Genomic DNA, 15,429 nt, shown 5'->3' with positions numbered 1-15,429 from the left:
ACGCTGCTGTCTCCGGACTGCACCCAGGGCGTGTAGGCCGCGTAATGCGCTCCTTAGCGGGCGGGCAAAATGGGCGACGGCGCAGGGGAAACGCCTACCCGACCGCCCCGGAGCCGCTCACGTACCACGTCCGCCTACAGCCCGAGAGCACCGCCTCCCAGCCACCCCCACCGCCCCCGCCGCCCAGCCTAAAGCCCCGTCAGCCGCCGGCCACCGCCCTCCGTCCCGACGGCCACGCCTTGCCCCAACCGGCGCGGGCGTTTCCCAGGTGCCGCCGGGCCGCCCCGCCCCCGCTCCCAAGCTCCGCCTCCACGCTCCAGCCTGGCTCCCGCCCCGCCCGCGCTCCCCAAGTCCCGCCTCCGCGGAACCCGCTGGCTGGAGCTCCGGGTTGTTCAGGCCTGAGAAGGCTTGAGGCGGACGTGAGCAGCGTCGGACCAAGATGGCGGTGCAGGTGGTGCAGGCGGTGCAGGCAGTTCATCTTGAGTCGGATGCTTTCCTAGTTTGTCTCAACCACGCTCTGAGCACAGAGAAGGAGGAAGTGATGGGACTGTGTATAGGGGAGGTGAGTAGGTCAGTTAGCCTAGCTGGAACCCTGATGAGCAGTCCACCGTGTCCTTGAAGTCGATGTTAGCGCCTAGGGCTGCGGAGGCTATAGGCTTAGATCCTGTTAGATCCTTTGACAGATCCTTTGAATGGCCTTATCGCAAGGGGCTGATATGTGGTTGCTTGACGCTTGTTTAGCCTCTTGTCACCCCAAGCATTCCGCATAAGTCTGAGGATGGAGGAGGGCTTTCTTCTGTATTAATCTCCGGCCTCTTCTTTAAATCTGGAGCTATCGCCCCATTGACCAAAACAGCAGGTCAGGGCAGAAAGGCATTATGGTATAATAGGACATCAGTGTATTAAGAAACTATTGACCACTATTAGGGTCCGTTACCTCACCTCCTGTCTTCCCTCTAGGACGCATTTTAATTGTATCAACCTGACTGGAGAGGGTTTCAAAGACGCGTAAGTTTCCGCAGCGTTAGGTGTTGCAGAAGGGCGAGAGAGGATGAGGAAATAGACCTTAGTTGTTTACAGTCCGAATTAAAAATTATCCAGTTTTTCATGCCCTCGTACAGGCCCACATGACTTAATTTTCATATAATGTGCATCCATGTATATCAAATAAGCGTAATATGATAAATAATGTTTTCTCTTTCCCACTTTAGTTGAATGATGACACAAGGTAAGACAATATTTGTTTACTCATGTTTTTTGGTCTATATGTCATTATTAACTCAGGATTATGACAAGCTCAGCAATATTGTGTATGGGTTGCATTTTTTATGGATTATATTTTAAGTTACCATTATCAGACCAGAGCTCCCTCAATGGACACTTTGAGTAAAGTCCCAACTCTGAAGGTTGGTTCCCATCCTACTTCCTGGTAGGAGGATTTTTTAGTTGAGATATGTATCACCTTATGTGAAAAATGTAGTTGAGGGAAACAAGATTGAGTGAATCTGTGAAAGCTCTTACAGATAGAATTTTGTTGACTGATACGGTGCTGTTACTTTCCATTTTCTTGCTTGATATGTTTTATGTTCTCTTTTCCTAAAATGGCAATGAGATACTGGTAATCTTTTGTGGCAGATAATATGCATATTAACAGACATTTCCCCCTATTGATCTATTCCTCCATCTAAATTGGCTCTTCCATCTCCATGGCTTTCTGCCTCCCCATTGTGAGCCCTATAATGATCTTAGAGATCCTCAGTAGCTTGGATGCTTGAGGTGGTGAAAACTTTGGGTTATTTTAATTCTAACTTTGAAGAATGGCAGGATGTGCACTCTCAAACCCACCTCTTTAATACCAAGGAGTATAGGAGTTTAGCTTTGCCCATGAAAGCTTTATGCACTCAGCCACGTATGCATGTGTCCCAGACTGCTACTAATGGATGTATGGGCACAGGTTTAGCTTCAGTTTACTGTCCCTCCTCTTTGTTTGTCTCTGCTAAGGTTTTATTGTTCCCTTTTTTTTCTAATTTGTCTCCAAAAGGAGTGACTCTAAATTTACGTATGCTGGAACTGAAATGCGCCCAGTTGCTGAAAAGGTATGTGTGCTAGAATTTTGCACGATGGAAAATTGCATTTGGGGAGGGATTTCTGTGCTCTGTTTGATGAATTCAGCCAGGGATCAATCCATTCTGTGTAAGGCCACATTGCAGCTGGGTGGGGTGTTCTCCTTAGTAAAGTCTAGTCACTAGGAATAGTACCTAATTTTCTGTTCTTTGTAGCAAATTACTACTACTTGATCAAGATGAATAATCACTGTCTGCTCTCCTCCTTGCCAACATCTGTATGTTTTCTGGCTGGTTCATGCCATTGTTATCTTTTTATACCGAGTCCCAGGGTCTACTGGGCAACCTTTCTCTCCTTATAGGCAGACTGCCCAAAGCTCATAGTTCTTAGTCTACCTTAACATCCTCTTTTCTGGTATGTTCTTGCCTTTATAGTCTAGTGTAATGCTTCTCAACCTAGTTGTTGTATACGACCAGTTAATTGTTTTTCCAGTATGGTGCAGAGCAATGCTTTTGTAAAAGATGATAAAAGTAAGTTATATCCTCTCCTCCTGCCAAAGCAGATAATGGAAGTGATACAAGCTATAGGGCAACAAATTCATCTACTTATTACCACTGTATACAAACTTCATCCTGTCAATCACTTTGCCTCCTTTCTTTCCACATGAAGGAAAGAAGTCACCAGTCGCTTCCTATTAGAGCTGCAGCTTCTTCAAAGACCTTAATTATAAAATATCCTATTTTCTGTTTTCTTCTGAGTCTTCAACCTTTTCCTGTTATCTGGTTCTTTTTTAAAAATTATTGATTTTAGAGAGAGATGAAGGGGGAGGGGAGGAGAGGAGGGTGGGGGAAGAGAGAGAGAGAGAAACAGAGAAACATCATTCGCTGTTCCACTATTTATGTATTCACTGGTTGATTCTTGTATGTGCCCTGACAGGGATTGAACCTGCAACCTTGGGGTATTTGGACAGTGCTCTAACCAACTGAGCTACCCAGCCAGGACCTGGCTCTTTTCTCATATGATACAAATGTGGTTAAATTACGTTCGTTTTCAGAAAGGAAAGAAAAATAACTTTTTAATTTTGTATCTTCCTGTAGTCATTACTCTTACATCTTCCTTTAATAGCCAGTCCTTTTATTTTTTTTAACTTTATTTTTATTTAGAGAGAGGGGAAGGGAGAGAGAAAGAGAGGGAGAGAAACATTGATGTGAGAGAGAAACATCAATCAGTTGCCTTCCATATTTGCCCCAACCAGTGATTGAACCTGCAACCTAGGCATGTGCCCTGACTGGGAATTGACCGGTGACTTTTCAGTTTGTGGGACGATGCCCAACCAAGTGAGCCATACCAGCCAGGGCAATAGCCAGACCTCTTAAAAGAATAGGCAACAATCATAACTTATTTATCTTCTTCATTCAGATCCACCAAAATCTGGTTTCTAATTCTACCTCTCCAGCCACGTCCTCATTGCTATATCAGTGGGTTATTTCTTGGTGCTTCTTTTAATCTTTTAACTTGGAACTCAGAACTCTCATGAGGTTTTGTTTGCTTGTTGTTTTTGCTGTGTCTCTCTATTCCTCCCCCTTACTCCCATCCTTTTTGGACTCTTCCTTCCCTGCCTGTGCATTGAATATTCTCCAAGTTTCTGCCTTGGCCTCCTTCTGTTTCCAGAATGTCTTCCTAGGCAATATCACCTCCCTTGTGGCTTTCCCTGCAACAGACATTGAGGTTAGAGAGATCTGTCTTTAAATTTTTTTAGATTTTATTTATTTTTAGAGAGGGAAGCGGGGGAGAAAGAGAAAGAAAGAGAGAGATGGGGGGAGAGAAACATCAATGTGTGGTTGCTGGGGGCTGTGGCCTGCAACCCAGGCATGTGCCCTGACTGGGAATCGAACCTGCAACACTTTGGTTCACAGCCCGCGCTCAATCCACCGAGCTACGCCAGCCAGGGCTGAGAGATCTGTCTTTAGATCCTTTTTCTGATACTTGCTGTGTGACTTTAGGATATGCCATGCCAACACTAACTAAAAAGGTAAGGTCGCTGAACTCATGAAGTTTAATATCTATTTGGATGGCACAAATTGACATTGAATTCAAGATAAGGGAATAGACTCTTGAAAAAAGTAAAATTATGTCATTAAGATTGGAACTGCATTTTAGTCGGAGTTGATGCCAAGGGTGAATACTCTCTCTAGTCAGAGAAGGTTTCAGTGCCTAAGAGAAGTGAGCAAAAGAAGTTCAGGAGAGGATGGCAAGACCAGCCCAGGAATAGATGAAAAATAAAATATAACAAGTGTATAAAAATAAAGGCCACGAAGGACTGACAGATGTCCCTGAAAGCCATGGGTAACTGAAGGGCCTGAGGAAGACTCTTCTGGTCATAGTTACGTAAGAAGTAAGATATTCCACCTTGGCTAGATAGGGCCCTACACCTTTTCAGTCTTGAAATTAAGACACTAAAGCCCACTTCCTTTTGCTCCTGTGTATAGATCAAGGGTAGGCAAAGAGTGACCCGCCCTGGCCTCCTTCGGGCCAAATCTGGCCATGTTCATTTGTTTATGTATTGCAGCTGCCTTTGTGCTATAGTGGCAGAGCTGAGTAACTGCAAGAGAGATTGCATGGCCCACAAAACTAAAAATATTTACCATCTGGCCCTTTCCAAAAGTTTGCACTCCCTGGCATGGAAGAAAGGACTAGAGGCCAGAGAGATTCGAGGCAAGAAGACCAGTGGAGAGGCTAGCACAGTAGTCAAGGAACGAGGTGATGAGTATCTCAAATAAGGTAGCAGTAGTTGGGATGGCATGTTGGAAAGAAATATGAAAGCAACTTAGGTTAATGGTTCTGAATGGCAGGCAGTGCTTCCCAAACTTGGCTGCACATTAGATTCACCTGGGTAACTTTTCATATTCTACCATCCAGGTCTCATTCCAGACCAACTAAATCAGCATCAGGATTTTGTAAAGATAACTGGGTGATTCCAAGTTGCAACCAGGCTTTGGAACTACTGTAGCAGGAGGAATGTTGAAGGGTTTGAAGAAGAGGAAAGGTTCAGTTTTGAACATGTTAGTTTAAGATGCCTGTGTCTAGCTAAACTTGGATGTCCAGTAGGCAGCTGAGGATGATGTTCTAGAGCTTGGAATCATTTATACTAACTAGCATCTATGGGGTATTAACAACAACAGTCAGAATGACCAATATTTATTGGCTACCTGCCATGTGTCAAGCACTTGTAAAGGTGCTTTTCTTAAATTAACTCTCCCAATGACCCAGTGAGGTTGGTCCTATTGTTGTACCCATTTTACAGATGAGTGTTTTACATACATTACCCAAATCCAGCTCTCCCAGACACTCTTAGGTTGCTGGCTGTCATTATGCTGGTTTTACAGATAAAGAGTGCAAAGCTCACAGATGTTAAGTAACATGCCTAAAGTCACACAGTAAGTATCAGAAAAAGGATCTGAAGACAGATGTCTCTAACCGCAGTGTCTGTTGCAACTACAGGCTGGTAATCTTTTTAATTGGCTTATTTAGTCCAGTTATAGTTATTGTTATTGTAATTGTTGATATATGTGAGATATTGCTGCCATCTTTTTGCTTTCTATTTGACCCACTTCTTTTTTAAATTTATTTTTATTGTATTTTTCTATTATTGACCCACTTCCTTGTTTTATGTTTGTCTTTCTGTTCTTGCCTTCTTTTGAATTTATCAGCTATGTTTTATTGTTCCACTTTTATCCTCCATTAATTAGTTATAACATTCTTTTACTTTACTTTTAGTGGTCATCCTACATATTATAATATACATCCTTGATTTATTAGTCTAATACAAATGACTATATTTACCATTTTCTGATAATACTAGAACCTAAGAACACTTTCATTTATAGACCTCCCACCTTTGGGATTATTGTTGTCACACATTTTAATTCTGTGGATATTTCACACCCCACATGACATTGTTATTACTGTTTTGTACAATTATCATTCATTTATATTTACACACATATTTTACCCTTTATGGTGTTCTTCATTCCTTCCTTCATAGCTGAGACTTTCCTTCTGCCTGAAGAACTCCCTTTAGGATTTCTGTGCTGATAATGAATTCTCTCAATTTTTTTTGCATGTGAAAATGTCTTTATTTTGCCTTCATTCCTGAAGTTTGTATTCTTTGAACATAGAATTATCAGTTCCCAGATCTTTTCTTTTTGTATTTTAACATATTACCCCTTTCTCTTTAGGCTTTGTTTCTGTTGAAAAGTCAGGTTTTTTCCTCTTTTTTAAAATTAAATTTATTGGGGTGACATTGGTTAATACAGTTATATAGGTTCCAAGTGTACAATTCTATACTATATCACTTGTATATTGCATTGTGTGCTTACCACCCAAAGTCAAATCTTCTTTCATCACCATATATTTCTCTCCTTTACCCTTTACTCTCCCTTACTCTCCTTCTCTCTGGTAACCACCGTACTATTGTCCATGTCTATAAATTTTGTTGTTGTTTTTTTGTTTGTTCATTTGTTGCTTTTAGTTTTATATCCCACATATGAATGAAATCATATGGTTCTTGACTTCTTTTGTCTGACTTATTTTATTTGGCAAGATATTTTTAAGATCCATCCACGTTGTTGCAAATTGCAGTATTTTATCTATTCTTATGGCTGAGTAGTATTTCATTGTATATACATATCACACCTTCTTTGTCCAATCATCTATAGAGGGACACTTTGGTTGTTTCCATGTCTTGGCCACTGTGAATAATGCTGTAATGAACATAGGGGTGCATATGGCTGCAAAGAAATGTTTTCAAATTTTTTGGGTAGATAGAGAGATGAGGGGTTGCTAGTTCATATGATAACGATTCTTAATTTTTTGAGTAACCTCCATACTGGTTTCCATAGTGGCTGTACCTGTTTATATTCCCAGCAGCATTGAATGATGATTTCTTTTTTTCTCCACAACCTCTCCAACACTTGCTATTACTTGTCTTGTTGATAACAACCATTCTAACAGGTATGAGATGGTACAATGGAGAATAGAAAGCCTCTTCAAGCCCTGGCTGGTGTAGCTCAGTGGACTGAGCATGGGCTGGGAACCAAAAGTGTCCCAGGTTCGATTCCCAGCCAGGGAACATTCCTGGGTTGCAGGCCAGAACCCCCAGCAACCGCACATTGATGTTTCTCTCTCTCTCTCCCTTCCTCTCTCCCTCTCTCTCTCTCTCTCATCTCCCTCCTTTCCCTCTCTAAAAATAAATAAATAAAATCTTAAAAAAAAAGAAAGCCTCTTCAATAAATGATGCTGGGAAAATTGGAAAGCCATATGCAAAATAATTAAACTAGACTACTGTTTGTCCCCATATACAAAAATTCACTCAAAATGGATCAATTATGAAACCAGAAACAATAAATTACATGGAAGAAAACACAGGTACTAAACTTAAGGACCTTGGTCTTAGAGGGGATTTTATAAATTTGACCCTAAAGGTAAGGGATATAAAAGCAAAAATAAATGGATAAAACTATATGAAACTAAAAAGCTTCTGCACAGCAAAAGAAACTGCCAACAAAACATAAAAGACAACCAACCAAATGGGAGAAGATACTTGCAAAGAAAAACTCTGACAAGGGGTTAATATCCAAAATATATAAAGTAGTCATACAACTTAAAACAATACAATTTAAAAATTGGCAGAGGACCTGAACAGACACTTCTCTCAAGAAGACACACAAATTTACAACAAATACAGGAAAAGGTGCTCAACTTCACTAGCTATTAAGGAAACACAAATGAAAACACTAAAAATTCAGCTTTGTCTTGTTGCACCTTGGAAGGTCAGTTCTCTTTCTGTATCTGCTTTTGAATTTCTTCCTAAAAATTTTTACTGTATTCTTTTCCATTACCATTTAATCCCCTTACACCCCCTCACCCCTGCAACCACCACACTGTTGTCCATATCCATGAGTCCTTTTTCCTTTTTGCTTGGTCCCTCTACTCCCTACCCTGCCCCCCACTAGCTGTTATGTGCTCTCCATCTTTGAGTCTATCTCTGTTTTCCTTGTGAGTTCAGTTTGTTCATTTTATTCCACATGTGAGTGAAATCATATAGTATTTGTCTTTCTCTGACTGCCTTATTTCACTTAGCATAATGTTCACCAGGTCCATCTGTGCTGTTGCAAAGACTAAAATTTTCTTTTTATGGCTGAGTAGTATTCCATTTTCTTCCTTTTTAAAAAAAAATTTTATTGTTATTCTATTATAGTTGTCCCAATATGTCCTCCTTTGCCCTATTCCGCCCAGCCCACACCCTGCTCCCACAGTCAGTCCCCACACTGTTGTCCATGTTCATGGGTCATTCACACATGTTCTTTGACCAGCCCCTTCCCCTTCTTTCCACTATAAGCCCCCTCACCCCTCCCCTCTGGTCACTGTCAGTCTGTTCCATGTTTCCACGGCTCTGGTTGTGTTTTGCTCATTTGTTTATTTTATTCATTAAATTCCTCTTATAAGTGAGATCATATGTTATTTGTCTTTCACCAACTGGCTTATTTCACTTATAAAATATTATCCATTCCCAACCATGCTGTGGCAAAAGGTAGGAATTCCTTCTTTCTTTCTGCTGGGTGATATTCCATTGTGTAAATGTACCACAGTTTGTTTTTTTCTTTAATCCACTCATCTACTGATGGGCACTTCGGCAGTTCCCAGCACTTGGCTGGAACTGCCAACAAAACATAAAAGACAACCAACCAAATGGGAGAAGATACTTGCAAAGAAAAACTCTGACAAGGGGTTAATATCCAAAATATATAAAGTAGTCATACAACTTAAAACAATCCAATTAAAAAATTGGCAGAGGACCAGTAGTGCTGCTATGAACACTGGGGTGCATAGGTTCTTTTGAATTGGTAATTCAGGATTCTTAGGGTATAATCCCAGCAGTGGCATCCCCAGGTCATAAGGCAGTTCCATTTTTTGTTTTTTGAGAAAACTCCATATTGTTTTCCACAGTGGCTGCACCAGTCTGCATTCCTACCTACCGTGCACTAGGGTTCTCTTTTCTCCACATCCTCTCTAGCACTTGTTTGTTGATTTATTAATGGTAGTCATTCTGACCAGTGTGAAGTGATATCTCACTGTGGTTTTAATTGGCATTTCTCTGGTGATTAGTGACATTGAACATCTTTTTATATGTCTGTGGACCATCTGTATGTCTTCCTTGAAGAAGTGTCTTGTCTGTTCAGGTCCTTTGTGTATTTTTCAATTGAGTTGTTTGGGGGTTTTTTTGGTGTTGAGTTTGGTAAGTACTTTATAAATTTTGGGTATTAACCCCTTATCAGATGTATTGGCGAATATGTTCTCCCATTCTGTGGATTGTCTTTTTACTTTGTTGATAATTTCCTTTGCTGTGCAAAAACATTTTAGTTTGATGTACTCCCATTTGTTTATTTTTTCTTTTGTTTCCCTTGCCTGGGAGATATATCAGATAAAAAAATTTTACCAGCAATATCCAAGATGTTCCCAACACCTGTTATTGAAGAGGCTATTTTTACTCCATTGTATATTCATGCCCACTTCGTCAAACATTAATTGACCATTGAGACATGGGTTTATTTTTGGGCTTTCTATTCTGTTCCATTGATCTGTGGGTCTGGTCTTATTCCAGTACCAGACTGTTTTGATTACAGTGACATTGTAGTATAGTTTGATATCAGGTATTGTGATTCTCCTTCTTGGTTGTTCTTTCTCAAGACATCTGAGGCTATTAAGGGCTTTTTCCATTGCTTGTAAATTTTTGAACTGTTTGTTTTAGATCTGTGAAATATGCCATTGGAGTTTAAAAGGAAATTGCATTAAATCTATAGACTGCTTTGGGTAGCATGGGCATTTTAACGATGATAATTCTTCCAATCCATGAAGACAATATATGCTTCTATTTATTTGTGTCTTCCTTAATTTCTTTCTTCAGTGTTCTGTAGTTTTCCAAGTACTGGTCTTTTACCTCCTTGGTTAGGTTTATTCCTAGGTACTTTTATTTTTCTTGTTGCTACAGTAAATGGAATATGTCCCCTGGTTTCTTTTTCTGATATCTCATTGTCGGTGCACAAAAATGCCCTCAATTTCTGAGTATTGGCTTTGTATTCCTGTGTTGTGTTAATATCACTTGTTAGGTTGAGTAGTTTTTTGGTGGAGACCTAGGGTTTTCTCTGTACACTATCATGTTGTCTGCACATAATGGCAGTTTTACTTCTTTTCTATTTGAATGCCTTTTATTTCTTTCTTGTCTGGTCGCTGTGGCTAGAACATCCAGTACTATGTTGAATAAGAGTGGTCAAAGCAGACACCCTTGTCTAGTTCCTGATCTTAAGGGGAAAGATTTTAGCTTTTGCCCATTGAGTATGATATTGGCAGTAGGTTTCTCATATGGCTTTTATTATGTTGAGGTATGCTCCCTGTATTCTCACTTTGCTGAGTGTTTTTATCATAAATAAGTGCTGAATTTTATCAAATGCTCCTTCACCATGTATTGATATGATCATGTGATTTTTGTACTTCATTTTCTTTGTGTGGTATATTACATTTATTGAATTGCGAATATTGTGCCATCCTTGCATCCCTGGAATGAATCTCACTTGATCATGGTGGATGATCTTAATGTATTGCTGGATCCAGATTGCCAATATTTTGTTGAGAATTTTACCATTGATATTCATTAAAGATACTGGCCTGTAGTTTCTTTCTTTGTTGTGACTTTACCTGGTTTTGGATATAAGATACTACTGCCCTGGCTGGCATAGCTCAGTGGATTGAGTGCGGGCTGGGAACCAAAGTGTCCCAGGTTCGATTCCCAGCCAGGGTACATTCCTGGGTTGCAGGCCATAACCCCCCCAGCAACCGCACATTGATGTTTCTCTCTCTCTCTCTCTCGCTCTCGCTCTCGCTCTCGCTCTCTCTCTCTCCCTCCCTTCCCTCCCTAAAAAAAAATAAATAAATAAAATATTAAAAAAAAAAAGATACTACTGGCCTTGTAAAAAGAGTTTGGGTGTCCTCCCTCTTCTTGGATTTTTTTGGAATAGTTTGAGAGGGATAGGAGTTAGTTCTTTAGATGTTTGGTAAAATTCTTCTGTGAAGCCAGCTGGTCCAGTTTTTTTTTAGTGCTTGGAGCTTTTTGATCACTGCTTCAATTTCACTAGTTATTTTAGGTCTATTCAGGCTTTCTTCTTCTTGATTCTGTTTTGGGAGACTGTATGTTTCTTGAAATTTGGCTATTTCACCCAGGTTGTCCAATTTCTTGGCATATAGATGTTCACGGTAATCTCTTACAATCCTTTGTATTTCTGTGGTATCAGTTGTAACTTATCCTCTTTCATTTCTGGTTTTATTTTTTGGAGGTGCACTTTTGTTTTGTTTTTTTTATGAGTCTGGTTAAAGGTTTGTCAATTTTATCTTTTCAAAGAACCAGCTCCTGGATTTATTGATCCTTTGAATTTTTTTTTTGTCTCTATGTCATTTAATTCTTCTCTGATCTTGATTATTTCCTTCCTTCTATTTGATTTGGGGTTTGTTTGTTGTTCTTCTAGTTTTTGTAGATGTAGGGTTAGGTTGTTTGTTTGAGATAGTTCTCTTGTGTTTACAAGTTAGGCCCATATTACTATGAACTTCCCTCTCAGGACTGCCTTCTCTGTGTTCCATGGGTTTTGAGTTGCTGTGTGTTCATTTTCATTTGTTTCTAGATTTTTTTTTATTTCTTCCTTGATCTCATTGTTAACCCATTCATTATTTAATAACATGTTATTCAGTCTCCATGTGTTTCTATGTTTTTGCATTTTTTCCTTGAGGTTGGTTTCTAGTTTCAAGCTATTGTGATCCTTAAAGATGCTTGATATGATTTCAGTTTTCTTGAATTTGTTGAGGTTTGTTTTGTGTCCTACCATGTGGTCTAGCTTTGAAAATGTTCCATGTGCATTTGAAAAGAATGTATATTTTGCTTCTTTGCTATGAAAAGTTCTGTATATATCAGTCAAGTCCATTTGGTCCAGAGTGTCCTTCAGTGCCACAATATCCTTGTTGACTCTGTTTGGACGATCTGCCCATTGTTGACAGTGGGGTGTTAAAATCCCCTATAATGACTATGTTGCTGTTGCTATCTTTCTTAAAGTCCTCCAAAAGTTTCCTTGTGTATTTAGGTGCTCCTATTTTGGGTGCATGTATGTTTACAAGAGTTATTCTTCTTGTTGGACTATTCCCTTAAGTATTATATAGTGACTCTCTTTGTCTCTTCTTGTGGCATTTGTTTTGAAGTCCATTTTGTCTGATACAAGTATTGCTGTCCCAGCTTTTCTTTTTCTTTCCCTTTCAGTCTGTGTAGGTCTTTTGTTCTGAGGTGGGTCTCTTGTAGACAGCATAATGCGGGTCATATTTTCTTGTCCATTTAGCTACCATATGTCTTTTTATTGCAGCATTTAATCTATTTATATTTAAGATTATTGATAGGTATTTATTCGCTGCCATTTTTCCCTTTGTACCTGTGTTCATTCTGTGTCTCTTTTTCTTCATCTTATAGCCCTTTAGCATCTCTTGCAATGCTGGTTTGATGGAGGTGAAGTCTTTTAGCTTGCTTTTTTTTTTTTTTTTTGCCTGGGAAGCTCCTTATTTGGCCTTCCATTTTAATTGAGAACCTTGCTGGACAGAGTAGTCTAGGTCACGGGCCTTTGCTTTTTATTACTTGGAATGTTTCATGCCATTCCCTTCTGGCATATAGTGTTTCTGTTGAGAACAGTCAGCTGCTAGCCTTATCAGATCTCCCTTGCATGTTACTATCTGTTCCTCCCTTGCTGCCTTTAAGATTCTCTCTTTGTCATTGAATTTTGCCATTTTAATTATGTGTCTTGGAGTGGGCCTCTTTGGGTTCCTCTTGATTGGGACCCTCTCTGCTTCCTGGACTTGCATGACTTCATCCCTCACCAAGTTAGGGCAGTGTCCTGTTAATAATTTTTTAAAAAATCTTTTTAAAAATTTAATTATTGTTATATATTTTTCCATTACCATTTAGTTCCCTTATAGCTTCCTCCCCACAGCAATCACCACCCTGTTGTCCATGTCCATGAGTCCTGTTTTCCTTTTTGCTCAATCTCTCCATGTCATTACTTTTTCAGACAGGTTTTCTACCCCTTGCTCCTTTTCTTCTTCTTCTGGTAACCCTACGATACAAGTATTACTATGTTTCTTATTGTCTTGCACCTCCCTTAAACTATCTTTGTTCTTTTTGAGTCTTTTTTTGTTTTGTTCCTCTGTCTGAGTTTTTTTTTTTTTGCTACCTTGTCCAACTCACTGATTTAGTCCTCTGCTTCATCTAACCTGCTTTTAATCCCTTCGAGTGTATTCTTCATTTCAGATATGGTATTCTTCATTTCCTTCTTGCTCTTATTTATGGTTTCTATGCCCTTTTTCATGCTGATGTAGTTCCCAGTAAGTTCTTGTAGCTTCATAGAGTTCCTTGTAGTTCTCTTGAGCTCCTTGAGCATCCTTATAACCATTATTTTGAAGTTTACATCTGAAAGATTGCTTGCCTCAACTTCACTTAGCACTCTTTCTGGGGATTCCTCCTTTCCTTTCAATTGGGGGGTTGTTTCTTTTCCCCCTCATTTTAGGTGACTTTTTGTTTGTTTCTGCATGTTAGATTGATCTTATTTCATTCCCTGTCTTCATGAAGTGGCCTTCTGTGGTAGGAGACCTGTGAGACTCAGTGGTACAGTCTCCTTGATCTCCTGAGCTAAATACTCTTGAGATGCCCTTTATGCTGTTAATGTGGGCTCTCTTACTGTAATTAATTGGGTTTTGTAATTTAGTTGTTGTTGGGTCACTCTTTGATGGATTCTTCCCTCTGGCTGGCTGACTGAGGGTCACTTTGCCCACCATGTCTTGTATCGTGTTGTGCAGGTGCTGCCAGAACAAAACTACAGAGCCCAGGGAACAAACCCACATCCAAAAAGGTATTCCCCCCACACAGCCCCACTATCAACAATAAATGAGCAAATATTAATAAATGTGGAAAGAGATTAAGACTATTGTAGGAAAGGAAAAACAAATGTGAGATGAGTAATGGAAAGAAAATTTTTTTGAGAGGGTAGAGGGAGGAGAAATAATAAGTATAGAGAATAGAAACAAGGTTAAAAAAGAATGAAAATAAAATTTACATTGTAAATTAAAATGGGGGAGGAGAGAAGGCAAAATGGAGTAAGAAAAGGAAAGAGTATAATATGAGGTTTAAAAATTTTTTTTAATAGGGAAAAAATAGGAACAAAAATAAAAACATCCATCACAGCAATATCAATGACAAATGAGCAAAGATTAATTCTGGTGGAAAGGAAATAAGAAAAAAAAAAGGAAAAAAAGGAAGGAAAAGTGATTTTGAGGGGATAGAGGGAGAAGAAATAATGAGAGCAAGAAATGAAAACCAGGCTATGAAAGGGTAAAAGTGAAATTTAAAATTAAAAAATAAAGGGCGGGGGAAGGCAAAATGGAGTAGGAGAGGGGAACAGTGAAATTCGAGATTTGAAATACAAAAACAGTGAACATCTAGGAATAAAACTGAAGAAATGCAACAACAACCACCATATTAACAACCAATGAGCAAAGATTAGTAAAGGTGGAGAGAGAATAAGGGTATTATAAGAAAGAGAAAAAGAATGTGAGACAACTAATGGCAAGAAAAATCATTTTGAGAGGCTGCAGGGAGGAGAAATGTTAAGAGTGCGGAATAGAAACAAGTTGTAGAGAGGGAAAAATGAAATTTAAAACAAAAAGAAGAAGAAAGAAGGTAAAATAGAATAAGAGAAGGGAGGAACAAAATACGAGATTTGAAATAAACTAAAATTTAAAAAATAGTGAAATAATAGGAACAAAGTTGAAGAAAAAATGTTAAAAAGCTATGCAGGAGAGAAAAATAACACAAATAATGAAGAAGACTTCATCTCAGCAGAGTCCAGTGTTTACCACTGTCTTCTCTTTCTGGATCTGTCCTTGGTAATGTCAGACGGTGTCCCAGTCTAGCCCTAGGCAGCCTGTTTGAGACTACCAGTGACGCCCCATCTATTGCTGCCTCCTTCAGGCGTGGCTGGTTCCCACTGTTCTGCCCTTCTGGCTTTCCATCAGCAGAAGGCCCAGGAGTGGTTCATCTAATGTCTGGGAGCACTGCCAGTACTGCCTCCACCTGCCACCAGAGGGGGCCTCTGGTGCAATCGTGAGGGTGGAATCCCTGGGTCACCCCTGGGGGACACTGTTCAGTCTTTAGGGAAGATGGTGGGAGTGTTTCCCTGCCATAGGTCTTGGTTTATCCCACATTATTTTCCAGTAATGTGTAGTTTC

General features: G+C 39.6%; 1 protein-coding gene across 3 annotated transcripts in view; it reads left to right on the top strand.

Moving 5' to 3' along the window:
* The first annotated feature begins 360 nt into the window (after positions 1–360).
* The window catches only part of BRCC3 (BRCA1/BRCA2-containing complex subunit 3), a 54,117-nt gene continuing 39,048 nt past the window's right edge, over positions 361–15,429 (top strand). For 2 of the 3 annotated variants that reach the window (XM_028522959.2, XM_036016716.1), the window contains exons 1-3: positions 363–562; positions 1,212–1,228; positions 2,042–2,096. In XM_028522959.2, the coding sequence (XP_028378760.1) occupies positions 440–562; positions 1,212–1,228; positions 2,042–2,096 (195 nt within the window). In that variant the 5' untranslated portion in view covers positions 363–439. Of the gene's footprint in view, positions 563–1,211; positions 1,229–2,041; positions 2,097–15,429 lie in introns of all 3 variants that reach the window. The other variant, XM_036016717.1, reaches the window with a different exon arrangement.

Source organism: Phyllostomus discolor, chromosome X (genome assembly GCF_004126475.2).
Source record: "Phyllostomus discolor isolate MPI-MPIP mPhyDis1 chromosome X, mPhyDis1.pri.v3, whole genome shotgun sequence".
Classification (NCBI taxonomy): domain Eukaryota; kingdom Metazoa; phylum Chordata; class Mammalia; order Chiroptera; family Phyllostomidae; genus Phyllostomus; species Phyllostomus discolor.
This window is presented reverse-complemented; position numbering and strand designations above follow the sequence as displayed.